The sequence below is a fragment of the Botryllus schlosseri genome, chromosome 1 (genome assembly GCF_051294905.1).
Source record: "Botryllus schlosseri isolate E-star chromosome 1, Bs_hap1, whole genome shotgun sequence".
In the NCBI taxonomy this organism is placed as follows: domain Eukaryota; kingdom Metazoa; phylum Chordata; class Ascidiacea; order Stolidobranchia; family Styelidae; genus Botryllus; species Botryllus schlosseri.
In genome coordinates, this window is record NC_137236.1 from 11,387,423 (window position 1) to 11,413,345 (window position 25,923).

The window sequence follows — 25,923 nt, forward strand, 5'->3', positions numbered from 1 at the left end:
ATATAAGAACCATGCAATGTCCAAGCAGTCTTGCTTCAGCTAGGATATTGCGGTCCGTTGACCATAAAACCATGTCAGTATTTGTTTCATTTGACCATTTATGATTCACAATGAGCAGACGATGGTCCGTTTACAACGGTAGGCCTATAAAGTAGGCTACAAGCTGTAAAATATCAAATGATAAGTTCACCGACAGCGCAAAATCTACGATACAAACGAAATGCAGAGGTCAAAAAATGTTTGACTTTGTAAACAATTTTGACAAATTTTGACCTAACGCTACAATTTTGACCTAATTTTGACTTTTTTTGACATGTCAAAAAAAAATTGCCCTATTTATTACATTTGCCAATAATGAAGGAGAATAAATTAGCACAGAGGATTCACCTGTACAGGTCTCGCTCCTGGATTCGTTGGACAAGCTATCTCGTATTCATATAGATCAATGATTCCCAACCTGTGGTACGCGAAGTTCTTTCGTCGGTGGAAACACTTCTGGCCGCGGAAGGTGGTACGCGAGCACTGCATAAAACCGCGAACTGGTACGTGGGTGGGAAAAGGTTGGAAACAACAGGTATAGATAATGGATATTTCATCAAAACATAAACTATTCACACCCGCATGATTGTGATTGCAATGAAAGCAATATAACACGTAGGCTACATCACAACAATATGCAGACGAGTCTATTAGCATATGTAGATTCATAATGATGCGAAAAATATGACTAATATATACTTATCAACGCGAGTTTAGGAATTTAGCAGAGGTTGCAATGTCACATACTTTTTGTTGAACTTGAAAATATCCAATGTAAAGGGACAGTAATAGTAACTGTAATACCCTCCAAAACATCGTTTCAATCAATGGTTTGTAAATTTCATTTTCCAGTACACCGGAGACAAGATGTTTACTTTTAAACCATGTCGCAAAATCTCTTTTGTATTAATATCGTCGGTTTCTTCAACGTAAATATTTCTCGTTCGAATAAATTTAAGCAAATCCCATAACGTCTCAATGGAATATGTAGCAACAGCCACTCGCTCGATCTGAGGTAATAGGACAAACCAGTTAAAATGAAAAGAAAAACAAGAACTTAAATGAGACATCACATGGCCGATTTATATATACCTGATATCCTCCCAGGCCTTTACCAAGCCATGCGATCGTATCTGGATTAAATGATTTATGATCCATAAGAACCAATTCTTCGAAACCGGATTCAGCAATGCAGCGTCCAAGAGACTCAACGAATTTTTCTCCTATTAACCAGTCCATCATCACATCTATTGATTTTCCCTGAAAGTTCATTACTTGTATTTATGAAATAAAATACTCACTATCATATTCATGTACCTATTTAGAATATATTATTTCTATAAATGTTCAACATAAATAGCAATTTTAAAATTCTAATAACTACGTACTCTATTCCAATAAAGCAATTATCAGATTTCTACGGGATTCGAAGTACAATCTAACTCAGGGGCGGGCAACTTCTCTAGCCAGCGGGCCGGATATAGGGAAATTAGGTACTTTGCGGGCCGGAATGCTTAATCGATACATTATTCGCCCATTTATCCACATATACAAGGAATTGATCGCATTTATTGAATGTATTATAACGACAGCAATGTCACTTCAAATCCATTTCTCGCCGATAATGACGAGGACAATTAGGATTTAAGAACATCATTATCATACAGGTGCCGCCATCTCTTCTTCTCTCTGATCAATCAACACACGGTGCAATCCATAATGAAGATTGCAAGGCGTACGATTAGCCCGGTACACCAAATTTACGAAGATATCAATTCATTAGTTTTAAGTAGGTGGCGAGATATCGTAGTGGTATAATCCACAGCTACAGCGACAATGGGTTGTGCTTTCGAGTCCAACCGAGTTCTCGCCATCCCATCCGTATAAGCGTTGTCTTACAAAAGCCTAAAAGTGTGCCGTGGTACAAGTCGGCGGTTACGGAATCAAAAATATCGGCCTGGTCCAAATGATCATTGTAGTCGACAAACACCATGACTCCCACGAACAACATTAGGGTTGAGTACATGGTAAATGCCGATAATGAAAGTCTTCTCGCTTCAACGAACTTACGCGCAAGCTACACTCTCGCACGCTGCGCATGCAGTCACTCAATTTGACGTAGTAAGCAAGTAGTCGGGAATCTCGGTAGACTGGGGCCGCGGGCCACATTATCATGAAAGACGGGAAACTGTATGCGGTCAAAATCCCGTCGCGGACCGGATCCGGGCCGCGAGCCGTGTGTTCCCAGCCCCTGAAACTCACGGGTGGGCAAACTTTTCAGCTCGCGGGCCGCATTCAACATTCGAATCCATTCGCGAGCCGCACTATATTAAATTGGAATTATTAGGTAAAGCACAATTACTATTACCATGTAATTAACTGCCGAATGGAACTATGGAGTTGATATCTATGTGTTTAAAAGAAATCAAACAATAATTTAATGAAAACGTACCCGCGTCAGATACCATTGACATAATTTTTTAATCTGGTCATCTTCAACAACCAATTTGGTAAAATTTGGGATGAAAAGCGGCTGTGCTGATTGTTAGAAGCGGACGTAAGTTCTCTTCATATATTTGCTGATTCTACTTTTGGTTTAACTCCAGGACAGACAATGCTGACAGCATCATAACTAGAGCCCGACCGATATTGGATTTCTGAGCCGATACCGATAAGACCGATATCCAGTACCTCCACCGATAACACCGATATATTCAGCCGATATTCAAAAGATATGGAATCTAGCTAAGGTCCATATTTAACACATCAGAGTATTTCTTTCAACAACTTTACAGCCATTGATATGCTTGAACATGAAATGAATGATCCAGGAACTATAAAAATATATCAAAAGCACCAATCCAGCAATTGCAGATTACAGTTCACGAAGCACAATTTCTCGGAGTGAACTTCTGTGGTCTTCCATAGATGATGTATATAGTACTAAACACATTGAGCAGTCTTTCACTTGGTAGTTGGTACCATAATTAGTGGCACAGCAAGAATTGGAAATCTTTCTTCCTTCCGGTTCCACCGCTCCCTTGCAGGGGATTTTTCCTTCAATGGTTTCACCATATATTGATATTAATATTGATATTCTTCTGGCAATGCACCTGTAGCCTTCAGCAAATCATTAACAAATAGCTGAAGAGAATGTGCAAAACAACTCAAATTGTCCACGTCTGCAACTGCTCCACCCATTCCCCTTGGGCCTTGACCATGACCAGCATTTCAACAATCAACATTTTACGCTATTTTGTCAGAATTGGCCAATGTCATCATGGAATCAAAAATTTTGGTATCAATTATTGGCTTTACTCCTCGTTTGCTTGATTTTCTTGCCCTCTATGCTTGCATATTTCCTATCATGGTGGCCCCGCAGGCCTCAGTCAGACGACTTCATACATTACTGGAATAATTAGCTCTGTTGGTACCGAACCGAGATATGTTTCGATGCGACGCTTTTCTCTATCATTACGAGGGTCCGTCCAGCATGATTGAAGTTCTCATTTCTCTTACTGATTGAAATCTTCTGCAGACAACTATCCATCCAGCTGCTCTATGTCGTTGGTGATCGATTACTGCAGGGGGATTCCCACGAAGTCAGTGGGGCATAACGGTGGTTAGTTATCTATAATATTTTTCAGATAGGCACGCCTACTGCCCTGTATGAAGTATGCACTATCTGCAGCTTGGCCATTTATTTTTATAATTTACCGTCCTCACGTCTTCTATCGACTTCTCTTACTCCCTGCCACCATGTTGTGACGTCACGAAAATGGCCGATATTTTTTTACCTTCAATGGCCGATACCGATATTTCACTCCAAGCGTGATATCGACTCGATATTATCGGCGAGCCGATAATCGGTCGTCTCTAATCATAACCATGCTGCCTTCGATATACGATGGGTACGATAGATATTCAATCTAAATATAATAAATACTTCTACACATATCGAGAACATATCTGAACCTAACACACGCGTGAAGCGGTGTCCCATATACGGTAAGAAAAGTAATAGAACTACGGGGTTGTTAATTTCAAACCACTATCGTGATCTGAATTATATTACTTCCGTTTTGAATTTATGTGATGTTCACCAACTAAAACCTTTGAAAATGCGTGGGCCTTGAGAACAGGCTACCACGTCAACAATAAAATAACCATCATAGTAAGAATGTAACTTATCGTGGTCATGGATAAATGTATTAGGAAGAAGTATCGCCAAGTCACTGCAAAAATTACATTTTGGTACGCATTATATTTTCTCGAGGCGAAGCCAGGCGGCACAAAACGATGTTCCGGACCGCATGCGGCCCGCTGGCCGTAATTTGCCCACCACTGTTCTAACCGAATCTTTACATATACGTTGCGTGAGTCTAGGTAATCTATCATTCGGTTTACGAAAAAAGCAATCAAGACTAGAGACCGACCGATAATCCGTTCGCTGATGACATTGAGTCGATATCACACTCCGAACTAATGAAGGTCTGTATCAGTCATTAAAGGTTAAATACGTCAGCAACGTGGTAGTTGGGAGTCAGAGAACTATAATTTGTGACTGCTAGACTGGAAATATTGATGTATTTCATCTAGTTCATAGGTGCTCAATGTACAAATGCTACTTTTCTAGTGTATTTCATGTCCAAACATAACAATGGTTACAACATACAAGGCTGTACAAACAAATGTTCTGAAGGTTATGCTTTCAAACTGCTGCCTAAGCCAATGATATATATACAATGATTGGAAACTGCCACGCCCCTTAACGCGACAAGATAGGTTCCCGGCGAAATCAGTCCGTCGCGGGTTATGCTTGAGCAGAGGTACGGGATTGCGTATGTCGACTGTGGTGAAGTGCTGCAATCGACCTTGCTGGCGCATTAATTCACTGATTTCCCCCAATCGGTTTAGTTTTTGTTGGTTTCTTGAGCATAGTGAGGCAGTGCTGCATACTAGGATGTAATATAACTTTTAACAATGCACATTTATCACAGTACCGACTAGCTGCGAGGCATTTTAGCATCGGTTGCAACCATGCATGTATAACACAGCCTAAACAATTATTAGATAGTGTGGGTGAGCGTCAATATAGATGTGCAGAACCAAGAAGAATTGTTAAAAGAGGATTTGAAATTTTTCTGGCAGCATTTACGTCACCTGATTTTTTAAAAGAGAAGGGTTGATTAAGATATTTGTGTGAGTAACTAAGTTGTTTTAAATAGTATATATTGTAATATTGCGGGGCCGAATTCATCAAGGCCGAGTTCACTGGCAACCATAGTATCAATATATTGATTGTACCTTCATAATATAAAATCAGAACTAACCGAAAACTATTATTGCACTGATTGCTAAAATGCTAACATATATAACTTTTTACCGGGTCAGGCCGTTTAATCTACATCAATGATGAGAATCGGCATTGTACAAAACAATATTCAATCGGCAAAACAATGCACTGATAACACTGGTCTACACAAAATTACAGGTTTGGGTTTTGACAATTGATTTTGGCTAATTTTGGGGCGCTGAATCCGGAAATGGCCTCAGATTTTCTCCATCACATCACGTTTTCTAGATATGAAATATCCCTAATTTTTTGAAAAATTCAATTTTTGACCCCCCCCCCTCTGTTGTCAAAACAAGGAATTCTGATGCAATAAACACTGTTTTACCCGCAATAATATAGCTTTAATTAGCAAACAAGCATTCTATGTTAGATTCATACAAATTTGAGTTGTCTTTATTGAAGTTGTATGCCCCGGAATTAAAAATAGGCGTGCAAAAGAGCAACCATAATAAAATTAAATGCTACATTATGCTGACGAACATGTGGATAGGACAGTAACAAGGTATTATCTGAATTACAGCCTAGAGTTCACACAATATGCCCATAGACATTCCAATGAAGTGCAGAAATTCGGAAGACAGGGACTTGGGCAGGGCCAGTTCAGAAACATAAAAAAGAACTTTCATAAAATATGAAGTATTCACTTATAAGCTTAATAATTCTCTTTTGAGGGACGTTCTTTTACGAACAGCATCTGGAATTTCACTTTTCCAACTCCATCAATAGTCGGCTATCATACGAAGATCCAGGTACAGGTGGCGACTGTGTCCTTGTCCTTGCTCGTACCGGATTTTTACTGGTGTGGGAAATAAATGAATCCATAAATCCCACCGGCCTTGAAAACGTGCCTCCATAATTTGAATAGCTTGGCTGAAACGTTCACTCCGTTCTTCACTAACTTTCCCGAGGTTTTGTCTGAACTCATCCGCATGGCTCTTCAAATCGTTAACTTTGATGCTCATCCTGCATTCCAAAACTTCATAACTAAGCAGTAGCTCCCTTGAGAGATCTTTTATAATTTTCTACTTTTCAGTTTCCCAAAAAACAGCACCGAAAGCATTCCAAGCTCTTGCCTCGAATGGCAACATTGATTATACAAGATTTTAATCCTTTAACAATTGCCTAATTTGAGGTCCATTGAAAATCCCAGTTCTTTTGTCTCTTCACTGAGACCAGAAAATGCTTAACATATATCCTTTAAAACACCCCCCTTCACAATCCAAAGCTTTTACATATTGTTTCATGAGACCAGGTTTGATGTGAAGAGGAGGCAAGAGGATCTTTTTTATATCAACAAACTGATCACGTATGATATTTTTGTCTCCAGGCGTCAAGGTGAGCCTTGGAGGCCACTCATCCATGTTCCAGTGGTGATCCTTGACCCTGCTGTCCCGGTAGCATAGAAAACATGGGTATTCGGTGTAGCCACTTTGTTGCCCCAGCAAAATGTTCACCATTTTCAAGTCTAAACAGATGAGCCAGCCATGGTCATGCTACTACAACTTTTCGAGAACGGTTTTGATGTTCTGATAATCTTCTTTCATTTTTCATTGCGATAAAATGTCACTCTTGTACCAGCTTTGTTATTTGCTCTTTTGCCTGCTTATTTTTTATTCCAAGGCATGAAATTTTAATAAATACAACACAAATTTGTTTGAATATAATATAGAATGCTTGTTTGCTAATTAGAGCTGGATTATTGCAGATAAAACAGTGTTTATTGCATCAGGTTTCCTTGTTTTGAAAACAGAGGGGGTCAAAAATTAATTTTTTTTTCAAATTAGGGATATTTCATATCTCAAAAACGTGATGTGATGGAGAAAATCGGAGGCCATTTTCGGAATCAGCGCCCCAAAATTAGCCAAAATCAGTTGTCAAAACCCAAACCTGAAAAAAAAAGTTGAAATTTGTAGACCAGTGTAATCAGTCCATAGTTGATATTGTTCACATCGACCTGGCGTGATCTGTCGTACTCCTCTCAATAGTTGAATCTTTCACACCAGGGTGTCCGAAAACGTCTACCAATGCCCATTGCCCATTTATTCAAAATGTACCTGGTAAACGTTTTGGCACTTCTTCGATATAAAGTGAAGTGTTCCCCATGAATAACCTGTAAACCGTGAAAAGTAACAAGGAGTACTCATTAAGATTGATAGCTGGAAGGATTGTACAACATAGATGATTTATGCAATTGCGAGCAACATTCTATGGCATCTTATTCGTTGAAAGGTTAGGAAATGATTTTGTATAGTGTGTACGTCTATGGTATTTTATGTAAAACCTTCATAACTTTTCGCTATTTGCATCACGCTTTATGACCTGAGCATTAGCATCAACTTGCATTTGTATGTACTGCTGCCTGAAATAGCCAGGTTATTTTCTCAGCAATGTAACTCCACAATCCTCCAATGCAAAATCTCTCTCTTGAATATGCTCATTGCTCATATATATTGCATATGCGGTAATACGGCTTGAATATTTACCTTGATTTCAATTGTAGTTGACTGGCAAAACTGGGACATAACAAATTCCCATTATGACAAAACTGGGACATAACAAATTCCCATTATGTAAATGTCTAATGCATAAATTTTTTACAGGACCGTTATTAACATTTTTTACAAATCATAGTCCATTCTAACTTTCCAAGAAAAGATTGTTCGTGTATGGAAACAGCCGCAAAGTAACCCACAACCGTGAGGAAATTGAAAAGAATTTATGGATCTTAATAAAAGTGCTAATCATTATCTTGTGGGATTCTGATACGCCGGGCAGTCCGTGAGAAGCAACCATGTCATGTTCCACTCTGCTTCAGACATTGAGATATTTCCAAAGATTGTGGTCAAAATGAATAATACTTTGACGATTGGTGCCGGATTGGATTGATACTCATTGGATCGATTGATGCAGGGAAAAATAGTCTTGCTGAAAGACTATGCATATTATTCGAGTGCGAGAGGTGAGGAGATGGACACTACAATGCAATCTGTGGATAATTTCGTGTGCCTTGTGAATATGACAACCAAGTTCAGCTACAACTGCCATTTAAAGCCATATTGCATTACAGATAATATTGCTTCACTTGTACTAGCTGAAAAAAGATATGCCGCTACTGCAAAACTGGAGATATTCTTATGCCGCAGAAACAGCAACGAAATTCGTGAGCAGGGAAGCTTATCAAAGAGATTTGATACGGACATTTTTGCCAATCCATCGAGCAGACTACCTCATTATCACCAAGAGATTGAGTCTTGATCCGTTATTTGAATCATTTATAGCCTGATCAGGAAATCTGGCCGCACCTGCGATATGGTAGTTTTCAAAGAATAATTGATTTCCAAAGAGGCTTGAGACATCCTAGTGTTCAAATGCCATGGTACTTGATGCTTCAATGCCCTCCGATGCTCAACGTCATGTAAAATCGCTGCTCTACCATCCAACTTAAGTCCTGTTATTGTCATTAAGAGAGAATAAGAAAGCTCCAAAAAATAACATTTGAGAATATATATTTTTGTTACGTGACAAGAAACATTGACGTTATCAAATATTAGGCACAGTTATTCGATTGTTCATAATAGCACAGCACAGTTTCATAAATTACAACAAAAATAGATGCACACAGTACATTTATCGAATGGCTTGAACATAGGTATATCTGATATTGTAATTTGCATAAACATGAAAATCCCTTTTTGCTACATATTGACTTGACTTAAAACTTTCCGTTGACTAGGATTTTGGTTCTTGTTATTCTGAATTTAGATGACAACAAGTCTGACATAATAACAAAAGTTGTTTATGCAGTTTTCAAGTGTTATAGTAAATGAAATATCTATACCCGGTATAAAATTCTCAATGATATTATGGTGTTGGTATCCTCATTGAAATTTAGTCACGACTAGTACCAGCGCATTTATCAGTCGATGAAGAAGTGAGGTATTTAAGCTGTTCAAAATCCTGCTTCTGTAATACCCATCCGATGACACATTGTTATGACGCTCAGTTTCGATCAACTTCTTCCATGATCACCTCAACCGTTGAGGGAATAGATGGTTATGTGTAAGTTCGGAAATTTGCTGAGTGAAGGGGATTGTTGTACAATGGACAGTCTCTATTCCGTCCCATTCTTCGAAGTCACCATCTTGCAAGTCAACTATGATTGTAAGAGTTGACAAACTGGACATGGACAATATTACAATTAAATGACTATACAAAGTTTATGCTGTGAACAATCATTTATGTATCATTGGCTGTGCCCAAGTCTATCAAACCTGAAATGGACAGTGCCAGGAACTTTCTACCTATTGTGGGTCGCTCTTGCGCACACATACACTTATAAGATATACCATCATATCATGGGGAATTGCACTCATGCAGTAGTTTGAAAAAGTAGGTTAAGACCAGATTTTGCAGACGTTTGTTAGTCAATTGGATAATGAAATCGACTTGTTGAAGCACAAAATGAACGGTCTGAAAAGTACTCGAGTAGTATGAAGAAATGAGTTAGTCTAGTCTGTCAGTCAATTGTATACTGTATCTACAAGCTGCCAACGATTACTTGCAAGCATATTTTCTGTACCGCCATCACTGCCGTGTGTTATGTATTTTGGCTGGATGAAAATAAAGACTCTCTACTGATAAGTATCAAACAAAATATTTCTATTTATTCAATTGAATATAGGAGCATTCGAGTCACAAGATGGATCTCCGTAACAAAAGAATAATGACTATTATTACTTCAAAAACGTGATGCTTTTGCGATATCCTCAAGTAGGGTTTGTTTACTTTCACAACATCAGAAGGCCTGATTTCAGAGTCAGGTTTAGAACCTGCCTGAATTGAAAAATCTAGAAATGACTTCGTGACTTGATTATATATTTGCAATGACTTGAAGATAGTGACCTGATCCCAACTCTACCTCGTACTATGAAGTATCCACCGTTATTTGATACTGCGAGACCACCTCCGATCACAATGTTCATCACGTATGCACAGTGCACACTGGTACATCAGTTTCCTCTGAATATTAAGCCTTGCTACTGGTATTGGCCAAAACCTGTACAGTATGAACACATTTCACCTGCAACAGAGGTCTCGATAAAAAAACTTTTCACTACGGTAACGCCAGTTCCTGAAGAAAGATTGCTGGCGAACCGTTTGTTTACATCGATTTCATACCCCTGGTGAAGCATGATTCGCGACGCGTTCAAACGCAGAGCTCACTGGAGTTTCCAATCATTGTATATATATCATTGCCTAAGCTAAATCAGTGGTTCCAGCCGGTAGTCTTGATTGCTATTCTAGTAAGCCGATCTGCGTAAATAAACTACTCCAGAGTTCATCGTAAAGGGACAAGGACAGATTAAAATGGGTATTTGGCGTCCAGTTGGTTTGTTACGACTATATGGGCTAGAATGCGGCCGTGTGGTATACATGAGAAATCAAAATGCGGCAGTGAACAGCACAAAGGTTGGCCACCCCCGTCCTTGAATGCACCATAATTTTTAAAGGATGTATCAGTGTTCAGCTTCCGATATCCATCTACAATGATTCTGCAAGAAATCGCCGCGATAGCTCAGACATTTTGAATTGGTACTTCCTGACAGATGCGTATAATAGCGCGGTGAACATAATTGCAGGGGCGTAGCCGGGGTCGAGTTTGCGTACCACTGCGTTAGATAGCGGTCCTTGCTCATCCATATTTCGATTAGGCCAGAGGTGGTAAAACTGATAACGTGTGGTCGCGTGCATGCGTTCTAGATCATTCTGGTTTAAACTTAGTCAACTTAACACGATGTCGGGTATTATTTCCATGAAATCCGCGACGCAGATTCTTTCATTCGTTAGCAGTACATCTATATCCAAAATCCATCACAGGGCTGTCTAAACGCGAAAATACTCGAACGAAGCATCGCTATGCTTTTCAGTCGGGTATGCCTGAAATGCGATGCCTTTGCCACCGTAAATACTATTACATGAAAAATCGTTCAAATGTACTGATTGAGATTACTCCACGGGTACTATTTATGGATGAGCCTAATTCGGATTAGTGCGTAGTTCGTTTATAACAAATATACTCATAAATGAGGGGCTTTAATGTCCGCAAGATAACATTATATGAAACCATCACAAAAGATGAAGGCGTATTGATCTACAGGTCTCACAGCATGCGGCATAGTCGCTTCACTTATCGAGTCGTGAATCGAGAGTTCCATTTCTGGCGATGCCGCGAGAGCACAGGAAGCGATGGTGAATCTACGTACCTAAAGAGTAAAAAAGCTATTGGATAAACGTCAAAATGTATTTCGAGATCGGGAAAGCACACTTACGCCCAAGTTGCGATGTCCTTGTTGCAAGGCTTTCAAATTCGGTACTAACTGCAAATGACGGCCGAAAGAGCATTTTGAAGCATTGGAATTCCGAATGCCGGTGCCTAAATCGCACCAATCTTTCTGCGACCAATTTCGATTCTTTTCAAAGAACATCTCTTCTATCTGAAATGCAGATAGAATGTAACAATAAAAGGTGACAATATTAGGTATAATATCATGTGATTAATAAAAAAATAAATGAAAAGAATTGATAATACATGCTGATATATATTGTTCTCATGCCTTCTAAATCCAATCACACCTTAGGCTGCGAAACACTCGTTCGGGTAAAATATCAAGTAAAGCATATCAGTTAATAATAATTCGTCGGCAATTTATTCACTCCGACAACAATTGGGTTTACTTCAATGTTATTAATTTTTTTAAATTTATATGAGTGTAAAAGCTGAATTACGATAAATGTTTGCGGTATTCATGGTGTTTGTCGACTACTATGGTCTTTGACACCAGGCCGAATTTCTTCATTTTTATTCCGTAGAAGCCGACTTGTAGCACGGCCCACTTATAGGCTTTTATAAGACACAGCTTACACACGGATGAGATGGTGAAGAGCGGCCTAGATAAACTTCAAACACTTTGGTAGTAATTCTGGAGTCCACCTCGGTCGGAATCGAGCCCACAATTCATTGGTGTTGCAGCTGTGGATGATGCCATACGCTATCTCGCCATTACGCTATCTCGCTATCTCGCCACAAACCGCTGACGTGATCTGATGAGTGTCAACATATACACTAGGCATTCTAGCGATAGTTACAGAGAGTAATTGACGCCAAGTAGAAGCTTGCCAGTTATTCACCATTCGATTCAATGACAGGACGCCTACTGATTAAGCAGAAATAAAGTGACAACCTAATCCAGTGGTTCCCCACCGGGGGGGAATTCGAAACTTTTAGGGGGGAATTTGGCTTTAGCGTTGTAACGCAAGATACACCTGGTTCGCAACATTTTTCGACTTTTATGTTAGAACTGCAAAGTATGAAACTAGTTCTTTGAAGGTCTCTTTTGGCGGATTCTTAGCTAGATATATGTTTATATGCCTCTATAATATTCCAAGCAGTGAGGCGCGTGAGACGATGTCGTTGGGCCCGCGACAGCCTCTCGACCAAATTGCTACCAAGCAGGGAAAAGTCGGGGAGAATTCAGCATTTGGCCGTTGGGGAAAATGTTTCCCTTTTTAAACCAACATCTCTGCTAAAGTGAAAAACACGAAATTAATTGATTCAACTCAAGGCCATCGAAAAGCGAATTTGGTGATTTATTTGTAGTCAGGAGCTACCCGACCATGCAGTAAAAAACATGCCAAATTTAGAGTAATTTGACCGCAACGGAAAGTGATGACCTAATTTCTTTTGATTTAGATAAATTTTTGATAACAATCAGTGGTGGCCCTACGATTGGGGGGTCCTGGGCGAGACTTCCAGGGGGCCCTATAAGTATGTAATCGCAGCTTTTGTGGGACGTCACCCCTAGACCTCCTCGCTTCTAGTATTACGAACTTAAATCAATGCGCCATGTGGACCGGAATTACGCCACTCACGTGTATGACACTGTAACACGGTTTTGAAGCAGGCTTGAATTGTTGTAGCTCTTGAGCCTTCTTTTATTATACATTGTAAAATTATAAAACAAGTGACCCAGTTAAATATATCTCATGTCTTCATGTTGAAGATGTATGGCATGAAGCGTGAAATAACAAAACAGCGATAGCCACTGCTGCAGGCTAATAGACCACATTTATTTGGCAAGCTATCGGGTGACAATAGTAATAAGCCACCACACCACGTCAAAGTTTGATTATCGGGTTATGAAACTTTTCTAACAAATGCAGAGATTTGATGAATCTGTACGGAACCATCTTCTTGAATGGTACACGGATTTACACGTTTATTCGCTATAATCCTTGAAAAAGCACTTAAACCAAAGATGGGGGGATCCTTCGACCAAGGGCCCCTGGACGACCGCCCACACCAAAAGCCACCACTGATAACAACAGACCTAGTGTCAAATAATTGATATGGAAGTTGTCAGCGGTACTTCATGAAAGTGTAATTCAGGCCGCATTCAACATAGTTAGGACATATCTGAATACGTTTTGGCATATATTGCTCAGTCAACAAATGGCTGTGCGTTAAAAAGCACCTTTTTGGTAACCGGGCAACTTTTTCTTAGGGGGGAAATTCCGGCTCAAATATCGGCCAAGGGGTCCACTAGCCGAAAAAGGTTGGGAACCACTGACCTAATCAAACATCCTAAAGCACTGAAGTGTGATTCCGTTGCAAAATTCATCATTTCCCAATTTACGTTCAACAACCGACCATGAACTCCGTGAGTTGTTGCAATATATTACACAGTCGTCAATCTCGTTTTGTAATTACACCGCCATTTCGCGAAATGTCCTGTACGTGAGAATCTGATACAGACTTTTTGCGTGTGACCGATTTTTCCTGGCTTAATTTCCTTCGGTGATTGATAGAATATATATTTAATTTATTACAGCGTGTGTGACAGCGTGTAATAGCGCACAACTTCTACCACGTAATTTATTGATGTGAGGTCTGAGACATTTCATAAATGAAAGTTCAGAGCAGGATATTTTTTTGACACCACGACGATGCAATAGAATACATCGAAAATAAGCGGCACATGAAATGGCTATGGGCCAATCATATCAACGACCTGGTTGTCTCGCAAGCAACTTCGAATATTCCAGCAGGATTAGCACTATAAGCGCAGCACCTATGAACTAAATTACCTGCGTGTTCGTCACCGCGAGAGAGAGACGCACCAAGGAAAACACTCCGTTTTAGAGTTCAAGATGTATGCGATCGAGACAAAATAATTTCAAGTCAATTGGAAAATCACAAAGTAAGAGTGCCTTGTATAAAAATAAATATAAATACATTTGTTAGATCATCAGATTTGTGCGAAAAATTACCGAGACGACCAATTTCGAATCGTTGGGCGGGGCCGCTCACAATTCCATTTGTGTGCCTTGGAGTCGACTTTTATCAAAATACACCAACCAAAACTCTGTCAAGAAAAGGAGTTCGTGTACCACCTAAAAATAGTACATTGAATGCTCTCTATTTCATGCTGGTGACGTCATATTCTGTGATACGATTGTTGATATACAATGTTCTTTCCAATTCTCTACTGGTTGCTGACGATTACCACCGACGAGTGTCTGCCGAAAATATTCGGGTTCGTTTCAATATGAATATACTATTCAATTGTATATTAAAGTTCTGTACATCCAAGAAGCTCTTCAAATATTCCTAAAAGGCGGAAAATATATTTCAGAATGTTATGTGTGTCCAGTATGCTCCAACTGTGGTATGTTTAAAGTGGTCTAAAGCTCAATAGTTATTCCACATTAGGACACGCCCTTTGCTGCTAGATTACGAAACTATACACTGTAAATAAATGGGCGGTAAAATAAGTGTATTTATCAGCATTCTACCAAGTACAACAAAAAGTGGTTCACGCACTGGGAATACTCTACGGCTTGATGGATACCTCCATAAGCATTGGTGTGTTTAATTCATTTCCACCTGTTGGAATGTGTGTGAAAGCGCAGTTGGTACCTAAAGGTGCCGTTTCTCTGATTTACACGAATCAGACTCCACGCCCACCTATTTTCCCAACCATGGATTTACAGTGATAGTTAGATGCACAAAGACGAAATTTTCGAACTTTACTCAACTTTTGTGAGAATTAAATTCTTGTTGGTTCTCTGTGTAAGCAGTCTCACTTGCAGAACATTTTACTTCTACTTGACCAACTGTAAACTTCGAAAATAAGTAAGTGGAGCATAGAATATTAGAACCCAGAATTGGAATATCCTTGAGTAATTACTGCAAGTAGAAGAAAATTACTTCAGTACTTCGACAAAGTAGAAGTAGTTCGTTATTTGACAACTTGTGATGTCAGTTGTCATTGTTTAGGTAAATATCACGCTACCGCGCGCTGCACACGCGGTCGTGGGTATGGCCATTCCTTATTTGCCAAGGTGCTGTTAGGTTGCATGTCGCGCTAATATTAAAGTAAATATTGGATTCATTGTTCTCCGTTCACGGTCGCTCAATATAGGATCTAAGTCAGGACACAACTCTGCCTATATCATAAGAGTTATCATTGGTATCGTATGCTATAATAAAGGTGAACTAGCACAAATCAAAAGTTAATCAGTAATTTCGGGTGTTCAAATACGTAACTCTATTTACCTTCTCGCGATATTTTGTTGCATTCAGCAATCGGATATCTTCAATGCTGAGGACAATCCTATCAACCGTAGACAAAGTTACTTCATCAATGACTTTCGTTTCAGCAATCTTCGCTGCTTGGATCCAATTTGCAACATCAATTATGCCATGCTGAAAATGTCAAGCAGAATATCAAATGCTGTTAAATTTTGGAAATTTATTCAGTATCACCCTTTGTATTTTCGGCACAACAATGCAGCGCGAAACGGTAAATGAAATATCTTGAAATGTTCGTCGCCACAAATCGACGTCGAACGAATCGAAATCAACTTCGATCGTTAGATTTAACACCTGGTAATGTAGAACCAATCGGTCTTTCATCTATCGTAAACGGGATGTATGTGTAAATTGCCATTATACAGAGATGATATCTGGAAACCGTTGCATCATTCATCGTATAATCTGCCATACTTATACTCAGGGCCGAAGCAACATTTCGTCATCCCCCCGTCCCCCATAGCGGGATATATCAGACTGAAAACCAGACCCCTATCAAGACTTGCGTTTTCATTGCTACATATGAGAGAGATTTATTATACGATCTAGCGAGTCAGTTTATATTGTCTGATCAATCGCAATAATTTTTTATAATTCATGATTTTAATCGATCAATAATATTTGGAATTGCATATATATCGCTATAAATTGTTATATCCTTTCTCTGCCCCCGTAATCAGATTAGCCGGTGGAGCTGAGTGAGGCATTGTCTTGGAAAAGGCAGGGTCCGTAAATAACAATTGAACATATTCGGGCGGGCCCCTTGGTATATTGACTTAGCTATATGATGTTATTTCGTGACCTCCTGTCTGATATGACAAAGGATATTAAAATCGCTCAAACATACTAAACTAAAACAAGCACACGAATTCAAATTGGTATTTATTCACTGGCAAATAATTTTTCTTTGCAGTGACAGGGCATTTGTCTTGTGGGGTTCATATTGCGAGGACAGGAATAGTTTGCGCCAGTCATTTTGGGGCATATAAACAATTTCACATACAGCTATATATATCGAAGTTTTTGGTCAAACGGGCAGTCTTTTTCGGCCAATGTTTTCTGACTGCCGATCGTTCTGACACACTTCTCGGAGTCGCATGTTACATGGCCTAACAAATGATATGTCTTGGTGCGTCGTTGCGCGGTGATAGCCGACACCGAAATATACCCATTACTTAAATAGCTGGTTCGTGGTACAGAACTTGAATATAGCTTTCAATACAATATCCATTGTAGAATAATATTTATTAACTCGAAGACTTTTCGGGTGCCTCTTTTCAAGAGTTATCGGCACACTAAAGGGATTTAAACAGATTTAAAAGCAAAACCAAAAAGGCAAAGTATGACGCAACAATCAAAATCACAAACCATGAAATTCGCATTGTACCAATGGCAACAATAACAACCTATGAAGCATACGGACATACGGTACTATAGTAGCAGCGCAATTTGTAAATAAACAATTACACGCACGGAACAACACGCACTAATGAGAAATTTGTAGGTTATAGAGGAAATCTTTTTGTCTGCATAAAATAGGTTTGCTCAACTGAATAATAGTAGACTCCAACACTTTTAAATGAAACACAGACCTACCACGCGCAATGACAGTGAACATATTGTCATCATAGTGCTGTGCACAGGCAAGGTTTTCACTCAGATGCTGACCAATTGACGAAGCATATGCTTGGTAATCATCATAGCAGTCTGTTTTTGCAGTCTGTTTTTGCAATGACGTCTGGGAGCAGGCGAGGAGCACCGCAAGCTGCAAGCGTATTGGCCATTGTTACGCAAGCGATTGAGCAATTGAGCACTGTCACTCTCGTGCGCATTTGCTCCTGAGCTGCTCAGACGGCATGGTTGAGTCACAATACCAAACTCACTTACAATGCAACATTTGAGGCTTATTTTGGCGAGTTTCGGGGCCACGAACAGAATAAAATTTATATTTTCGCAATCAGTACCGTGGTAGCTTTCCATTGATACCCGTTTTATCAAATTTAGGCTAATGCAGGACAAGCCGGTCAAAAATTACCGTCAAATTGCCTTTGACCAAATGGAAAGTGTGACAAAGACCAATTTCACTGAGCCGTGAGATTTGCTTGTGTCCACACCATATAGGACACTATGAACAAACTATCAAACTGGTAGGAGAAATAGTAAAATATCAAAAGGTCGTAGCTTGCGTTGCGTAGCTTATTTAGATATCTAAGCATGTAGGTATGGCATCCGACATTGGCATTATGTTGCCCCTTTGATGTATAGTTGGTTACATCCCGTGTCATCTTGGGTATCTCTATATATTTTATTGTCGCCAATTTAATGTGACGAGTATTAACTAGTCGTAGCCTACGCTTCACAGCTGTAACACCAACGGATTCTTCGGCGATGGCACATTTCTATTGGTATCCACACAGATCCATTATGTTCAAGTTGTTATTGATCTGTTCCAACATTCGAAGGTAAAATCAAACGCTGATTCTATTTGACTTCGGTAATGATATGTCAATATAGCCTAGTTATAAGGAGTAGACCTATGCTCGAAACCCCGAAATAAGGCCTACTTTGATATACATTGAATTCCCCTAATATTTGTGGTGCGGCCCGCGGCGCCATCAAAAATACGAAATTGGCCCGCTAGCACATTTGAGTTTGAGACCTCTGCTATACATCATGTGTGTTTTTTTGCGGGGAAGGGTACTCAATAATCAATATGTTTGGAAACAGCGTGAAGACATTTGAATAAAGTTGCATGAATTTAAAAAAAAAACTCCATATTTAATGTTCAATCACCAAATAATTTTGGGATCCTCCGCGCTCGACAGCCGTTATTGGGGGTTTGGGGTGTGGCAATTACGGTCCAGATTATACTGATTGCATGAAACATGTGTCAATAAATAAACATGTCACTATCTATACTGAAATACAGTAATACAATGTTATCTTCTGGTATTTAAATGTAGCGAAGTGCTGTAACAGACAAAGTGAATTTTTTGGGCTCGTAGTGGATCGTTTCCATGCTGGTTTAACGACACCACGAGTAATGCGTAGGATTTTACCATTGTTTGTTAAATTTCCGTAATAGCCTACTTACTCATTTTTCTAACGGTTCAAAGTAACAGGCTACTCGAACTTATTATGCGAATTTCAATCTCAGCTGTCATACGTAAGCTTTGTTTCGTCAGGCTTTCAATGACATGGGTTTTATAAACAATATCAGAGGATAGGGAGTTTAATGATTGGTGGTGTTCTTCACCTCTTACTTATGGAGCAATAATACGAAAAAGTTGTTTTATGTATGGACCATATAAAGTACCAGGTGGGTTCATTTCGGCGCGAGACGTCGTCGAGCATAGACGTCTTGTTTGGCTCCTGAATCAAGTAATCTTAGTTGGCAAGTCAAATAGTTTTCGGCATATAAGGCCAACATTTGATATATAAGGTAACAAATCGCACGTTTCTGCGGTCAATGATCCAAGAAACCAGGTAACTAATCGGGTAGGGGTTGCCAACATTTTCGGCCAAATGGCCACACGTAGTTGACGAACCATTGCGCAAGCCACTAACCGGGCCAAGCGCGACACTTTTCAAAGTTTAAGGGTCAATAATATTGTTACTTGACTATATTGCGGTCTGCTGTATATCGCTGGGCTCGCGGTTTGCAAGTCAGGAGTATTCGGCACGTGGACATATCGATATCGAAAGCTTCTGCTAACTCGCATCAACCATTTTGAGCCTAGGTTTCATCGTTGACGGTATTTCTGCGAGCGCAAATGCAAGGTCCCATGTTGGATGACACTTTATCTCGCAATTGGCAATATAGTTAGACTCAATCTGGTACATTAGGCGTTCTTTCATATTCAGGAGGGGTAGCAATAGAAAAAGCAAGAAATCGAGTGACAACATATTGCGTGAAGCGTTATAATTTTATTACTTTAGATAAGTCTATGGCAAATTATTCTACTTTATTGAAATGTACGAAGATCTACAAAATATGTGACAGGCCCATGGATGTGCCAATGCATCGGCACTGATATTTTAGTCATCAGCATCCCCAGATTGGTGTGGCGAGATAGCGCAGTGGTATAATTCGCGGCTGCGGTTCAAGTCCGACCGAGATCGACTTCAGAATTCCTATACGTAAGTGTTTGAGATTTATCTGGGCTCCTCGTCGCCACCTCACCCGCGTAAGCAGTGTCGCACAAAAAGCCTAGAAGTGGGTCGTGCTATAAGTCGGCAGTTACGGAATAAAAATGAAGAATATCGGCCTGCTGTAAGTGACCATAATAACCTTTTTGTCTGCATTCCTCATTTCAGATTTTTTCCAAGCCTTCATTCTCCACTACCCAAAACTTCTGTCATTACGGAGCAGCTATTTGCTTGTTTGAGTACACAAGATACACAACCAACATTACCGGACCACGACGGACCTATCGATATCGCCTTCCATGACCTACCACCCCATTTCTTGTTGCTTGCTTTTTCCCTATACTATCTTATTTGCTTTTCATTCAGTGTGCATGCCTCCTCTTTACATCGCCTAGGCCAAGGTGGGTGTCTGATTCCATAGACTACTCCAAGTCGCTTTGACACCTTCCTATCTTTTCATTGTATCACATTTTGTGGTGTTTTGAACTGATAAAATTGCTAATAAACCAATGATGATGATGATGAACCACATTAGAACGCAAGAGAATCGCCTGTAACTGCAACATAAAACGTATTGTGAACCGATACCGTTAGCCCTCAGAATTTAGCTAAAACGTCAATTCACATCATACCGGTCGTGCTGGAAGTGTATGTGACGCCATCATTGGTATCCTTAGTTAAAAATGAGTATTTGTGAACAACACGCTGTCTAACTTTCGATGTATACATTCCAGAGCAGTTAACTGGTGATGGTAATTGCGTATGTGTCTCAGTAAATATGTAGACTGTCCTGTATATAGTGTTTAACAAATGGGTCTATACCCCACCAGAAACCATTGAATTCCCCACCGTTTGGGAACCACTGCAGTAGACAAACACCGTGAATACTTCAAAAACAAAACAAACATCCAAATGTTTCGGCCTTGCAAGTTCACAATCTGTTTAATCCCTTTTGATAATATAATCTAATTTCGAAAATTACTCCGCAAGCCACTTAAAATCTACTGGCGATTCACGGGTTGGCCGCTCCTGCAGTAGGTCAGGAACTATAGAACCATTCCTTTGATATTCTCTTCGGTGACATTGAGCAATTTAAATTGAATTTTGATAGGAATATTCTCGCGTCACCTACATATATGACCAATGACCATAAGCCAGACTGATGATTCAATATTTCTGCACCCTGTATACAGAGGTGGCCGTACGATTGGTGGGGGGGGGGGCGGGGCGCTGGACGAGACTTCAAGGGTCCATTTATTCCTTATTAGGGCCCGCCCTTTGCTGCTAGATTACGGAACTATATACTGTAAATACATGCGTGGTAAAATAAGTGTATTTTCAGCTTTCCACCAAGAAAAACCAAGTGAATTTATACACTGCGGCCTTATCGATTTCTCCATAGGGATTGGTGTATTTAACTAATTTTTTCTGTTGGAAGGTGTGTGAAAGCAAAGTTGGTACCTGTTTGTTTTATTACATTTTTGGCGCTTATCGCACATATGGTTATTTGCGCCCAGTACATGAATTGAATAACACAATGTCTTTTGCGGTCTTGTTTCGTCTTTTTCTGGTCATTGGCTGCCATCTTTCCAGAGTTCGGCTCTCTCTTCTTCTGGGCTTTTCAAGGCGCTGTATAGACAGCGAGATCGGCGATGAGGAGCCCAGATAAACCTCCGACACATAGAAACATGGCAGAGCCGTGACTCGAACCACCAACCATTGGTGTCGTGACAGCAGTGTTTAACCAACTGCGCCACTCGCTTCCCCAAAGTTGGTACCTAAAAGTGCCGTTCATCTGATTTACACCCCACACTGTGATGGAAATCTTAAGAATACACCTATTCTCCAAGCCATGGATTTACTGTGATAGTTAGATGTTAGATTATTATACCATAGTTCCAAAGATTTCGCTGACGCATATTTATTATGACGAGACATGTCATGTGTATGAAGATACAGTGTGATAGGAACCATTCAACCCCGCAACTCATATTATACTGCCGATATCTTTGTGAAAACATGATTGTCACATCATACCTATTTCGTGCGCAGCCCGATGAATATTTTGGACTTCAACCTAACTTTTATGAAAATTAAAGTATTGTTGGTTCTCCGTGAAAACAGTCTCACTTGCAAAATATTATACCTCTACTAGACAAACTATAAATAGCGAAAATATGTGAGTGGATCACAGAATATTACAGCCCAAATTGGAATATTCTTGAGTAAGAACTGCAAAGAGAAGAAAATTACTTGAGTACCTCGACAATGTAAAAGTACTTCGTTACTTGACAACTTGTGATGTCAGTTGTCATTGTTTAGGTAAATATCACGCTGCCGCCCACTGCACCCGCGGTCGCGGGTATAGCCATTCCTTATTTGCCGAGGTGCTGTTAGGTTGCATGTCGCGCTAACTTTAAAGTAAATATTGGATTCAGTGTTCTCCGTTCATGGTCGTTGAAGATGAAATCTAAGTCAGGAGACAGTTCCGCCTATATTAGGGTTGCCATACGTCTACGAATTTCCCGGGCATGTACGGAATTTCACTGTTAAAACTGCGCCCGGAGGAATTTTTAAAATATGCCCAAATGTCCGGAATTCTGAAGGCTTGAAGTAAGCTCCTAATTTTTTCGTAAATCAGAACAAACAATATTATTTGGGGCAGATTTATGCTACATGAAATTTAATATCTTATCTATATTGGTTTTAATATGGGGACTATAACACCCTCGCAAAAACTGCGATCGAAGATAAATAAAAATAACATTCATTTACAAAAATAAGTTCATCTTTATATTTCGAATTGCAATCTCCGTATTTATTGACTGCCGCTACAGACGAGTGTCAGTTGCAAAGCTTAGAGTGAATAAATTGCGAATATGATTGTGTTGTTCGTTGCAATATTCAAATTCTGTACCACAAGGAACCTACTTAGAAATAAGTCTAATTGTGATCGCAATTGCAAGATAACGGTAAATTCATAGAGTCGGTAAAGGCCAGGGGCGGGCAATATATACTCATCTGATCATGTGGGCGGAAAGAGGATCAAAATTATATAGTATAGTATATAATATGGAAGAACCAATAATATTGATAGAATTAATTCAAAAAGTTTAATGACCCGATGCATATAAAAATCAGATGCATATAGCAAACCCTACAAGATGCATCGATTACCCTATGCTGGGCCCAAAATCAGTGTATATTTGGCCGGGAGGGGGCTGAAAAAATGTGGTTTCGGTCTTGATTACAACTTACAACACGCAGTCACACACTCCGGAACCGGATCGTGACGACCTCTGGTCGATAAGCAAATCTTTGCTGGTGTGACCGAAAATGTGTTCATACCTCATTTTGAAATCCGCTAGGGGCGCTAATGTGTATCCGGAATTTGAGTCACGAAAATATGGTAACCCTAGCCTATATCATACCAGATATCATTGGTATCGTATCCTATATGCTAGGAGAATAAAGGTGAGCTAGAACAAATCAAAAGTAAATCAATAATTTCGGGAATTCAAAACGTAACTGTATTCACCTTCTCGCGATATTTTATTGCATTCAGCCATCGGATATCTTCAATGCTGAGGACAATCCTATCAACAGAAGACAACGTTACTTCTCCAATGACTCTCCCGTCAGCAATCTTCGCTGCTTCGATCCAATTTGCAACACCAATTATTCCGTGCTGAAAATGCCAAGCAGAATATCAAATACTGTCAATTTGGGAAATTTAATTTAGTGTAACCTTTTTTATTTTTGGCACAACAATGCAACGCGATACGGTAAATGATACATCTTGAAACGTTCGTCGCCACAAATCGACGTCGAACGAATCGCAATCAACTTCGATCCATAGATTTAACACCTGGTAATGTAGAACCAATCGGTCTTTCATATGTCGTGAACGCGGTGAATGTGTCAGTTGACATTGTACAGAGATCACATACGAAATCCGAATCACAAATCACTGGTTTGTTACAGCTCAAATATGAAAATAGATTCACCTTCTGGCGATATTTTATTGCATTCAGTAATTGGATATCTTCAATCTGCAGGACGATCGAATCGACCCAAGACAGAGTTACTTCCTCGATGGATCCTACTTTTGCGATGATTGATGCTTCGATCCATTTAGCTACGTTTATTCGTCCATGCTAATGTGCAATGTATACGATATAGTAACGTTACATTACAGGGAATTTAATTCAACATTACCTCTGGTATTACAGGCGAAACAATGCAGCGCGAAACGGAAAATGAAATATCTTGAAATGTTCGTCGCCACAAATCGACGTCGAACGAATCCAAATCAACTTCGATCCATAGATTTAACACCTTTTAATGTAGAACCAATCGGTCTTTCACATGTCGTAAACGCGGTGAATGTGTAAGATACCATTATACAGAGATGGAATACAAAATTGAAATCACAAATCACTGGTTTGTTACTGCTCAAATATGAAAATAGATTCACCTTCTCGCGATATTTTATTGTATTGAGTAATCGGATATCTTCAATCCGCAGGACGATCGATTCGACCCAAGAGAGAGTTACTTCCTCGACGGATCCTACTTCTGCGATCTTTGCTGCTTCGATCCATTTAGTTACGTTTATTCGTCCATGCTAATGTGCAATGTATACGATATAGTAACGTTACATTACAGGGAATTTAAATCAACATTACCTCTGGTATTACCGGCGAAATAAAGCAGCGATTGACTTTGAATGTCAAGTTTCCAAATGTTTCTCGCCATGAATCTGCGTCGTACGAATCGAACGAAATCTTCATCCAAAGGTTTGATATCTGAAAACCGTTGCATCATTCATCGTATAATTTGCCTTCCTTATACTCAGGGCAGAAGCAACATTTCGTCACCCCCTCCCATATTATAGCAATTATACGAAAAAGTTTTTTTTATGGACCATATAAAGTACCAGGTGGGCTCATTTCCGCTCGAGACGCCGTCGAGTACAGACGTCTTGTTTTGCTCCTACATTAAGTAATCTTAGTTGGCAAGTCAAATACTTATCTGCATATAAGACCAACATTTAATGGATAACGTAACAAATCCCAAGTTTCTGCGGTCAAGGATCCAAGAAACCAGGTTGCCAATATAAGGCAGGGGTTGCCAACTTTTTCGGCCAAAGGGTCACTCGCAATTGACGAGCCAATGCGCAAGCCACTAACCGGATCAAGCGCGGAAATTTTTCAAAGTTTAAGGGTCAATAACAATGTTCCTTCTAATTTTTCACGATTCTGCGCAAACACGTTAACTCACTGCGCAGGCCCTTGGAAAATAGTGCGCAACCAGGTCCCCCCATAAGGTGATAAATCGAACGTCTGGGGGGCGAAGTCATTCCCAGAAAATAATGCGCTATTGAAATGATATCAGTATCGCTCACGCCGACGAGACCATACTAAAAGAAAAGATTTTTCGTTAGGCGCACGTGGTTGCAAAGTCTCATTTCTTCACGGAGCGCAATATTTACCTTTGCGGGCCGCACTTGTACCTCAGTGTCAGACTTCAGTGATAACACTATATGCCCCTGGCAATGTTCCCTATAATTTTTCACGAGTTTGCGCGCCTGTGTGGTCCCTTGGACAACAGTGGGCAACGACTTTAAAAACATCACTTCGGATTTTTTGTGCGCAACTTATATTTTCTGTGCGCAGAGACCGCTTCAGCACTGCGCTTTTGCGTACGTGCGTAGCTTAGAGGGAAC

The 25,923-nt window shown here is 39.8% G+C and overlaps 1 protein-coding gene across 1 annotated transcript; it reads right to left on the bottom strand.

Annotated features, from left to right (window-relative positions):
- Nucleotides 1-408: 408 nt before the first annotated feature.
- Nucleotides 409-11,885, bottom strand: LOC145437206 (uncharacterized). Its single transcript, XM_080314396.1, has 4 exons — nucleotides 11,725-11,885; nucleotides 11,560-11,658; nucleotides 1,132-1,299; nucleotides 409-1,049 (listed from the first exon to the last, which is right to left on the bottom strand). The coding sequence occupies exons 1-4, from the start codon at nucleotides 11,878-11,880 to the stop codon at nucleotides 864-866; spliced, it is 609 nt and encodes a 202-aa protein (XP_080170522.1). The 5' UTR covers nucleotides 11,881-11,885; the 3' UTR covers nucleotides 409-863.
- Nucleotides 11,886-25,923: the final 14,038 nt, after the last annotated feature.

Coding starts and splice junctions, on each gene's coding strand:
- LOC145437206 (XM_080314396.1), bottom strand. CDS start 11,880: ATGTTCTTTGAAAAGAATCGAAATTGGTCGCAGAAAGATTGGTGCGAT. Junction 11,659..11,724: donor AAGGACATCGCAACTTGGGC/GTAAGTGTGCTT, acceptor TTTACTCTTTAG/GTACGTAGATTCACCATCGC. Junction 1,300..11,559: donor AAGCGACTATGCCGCATGCT/GTGAGACCTGTA, acceptor ATGAACTTTCAG/GGAAAATCAATAGATGTGAT.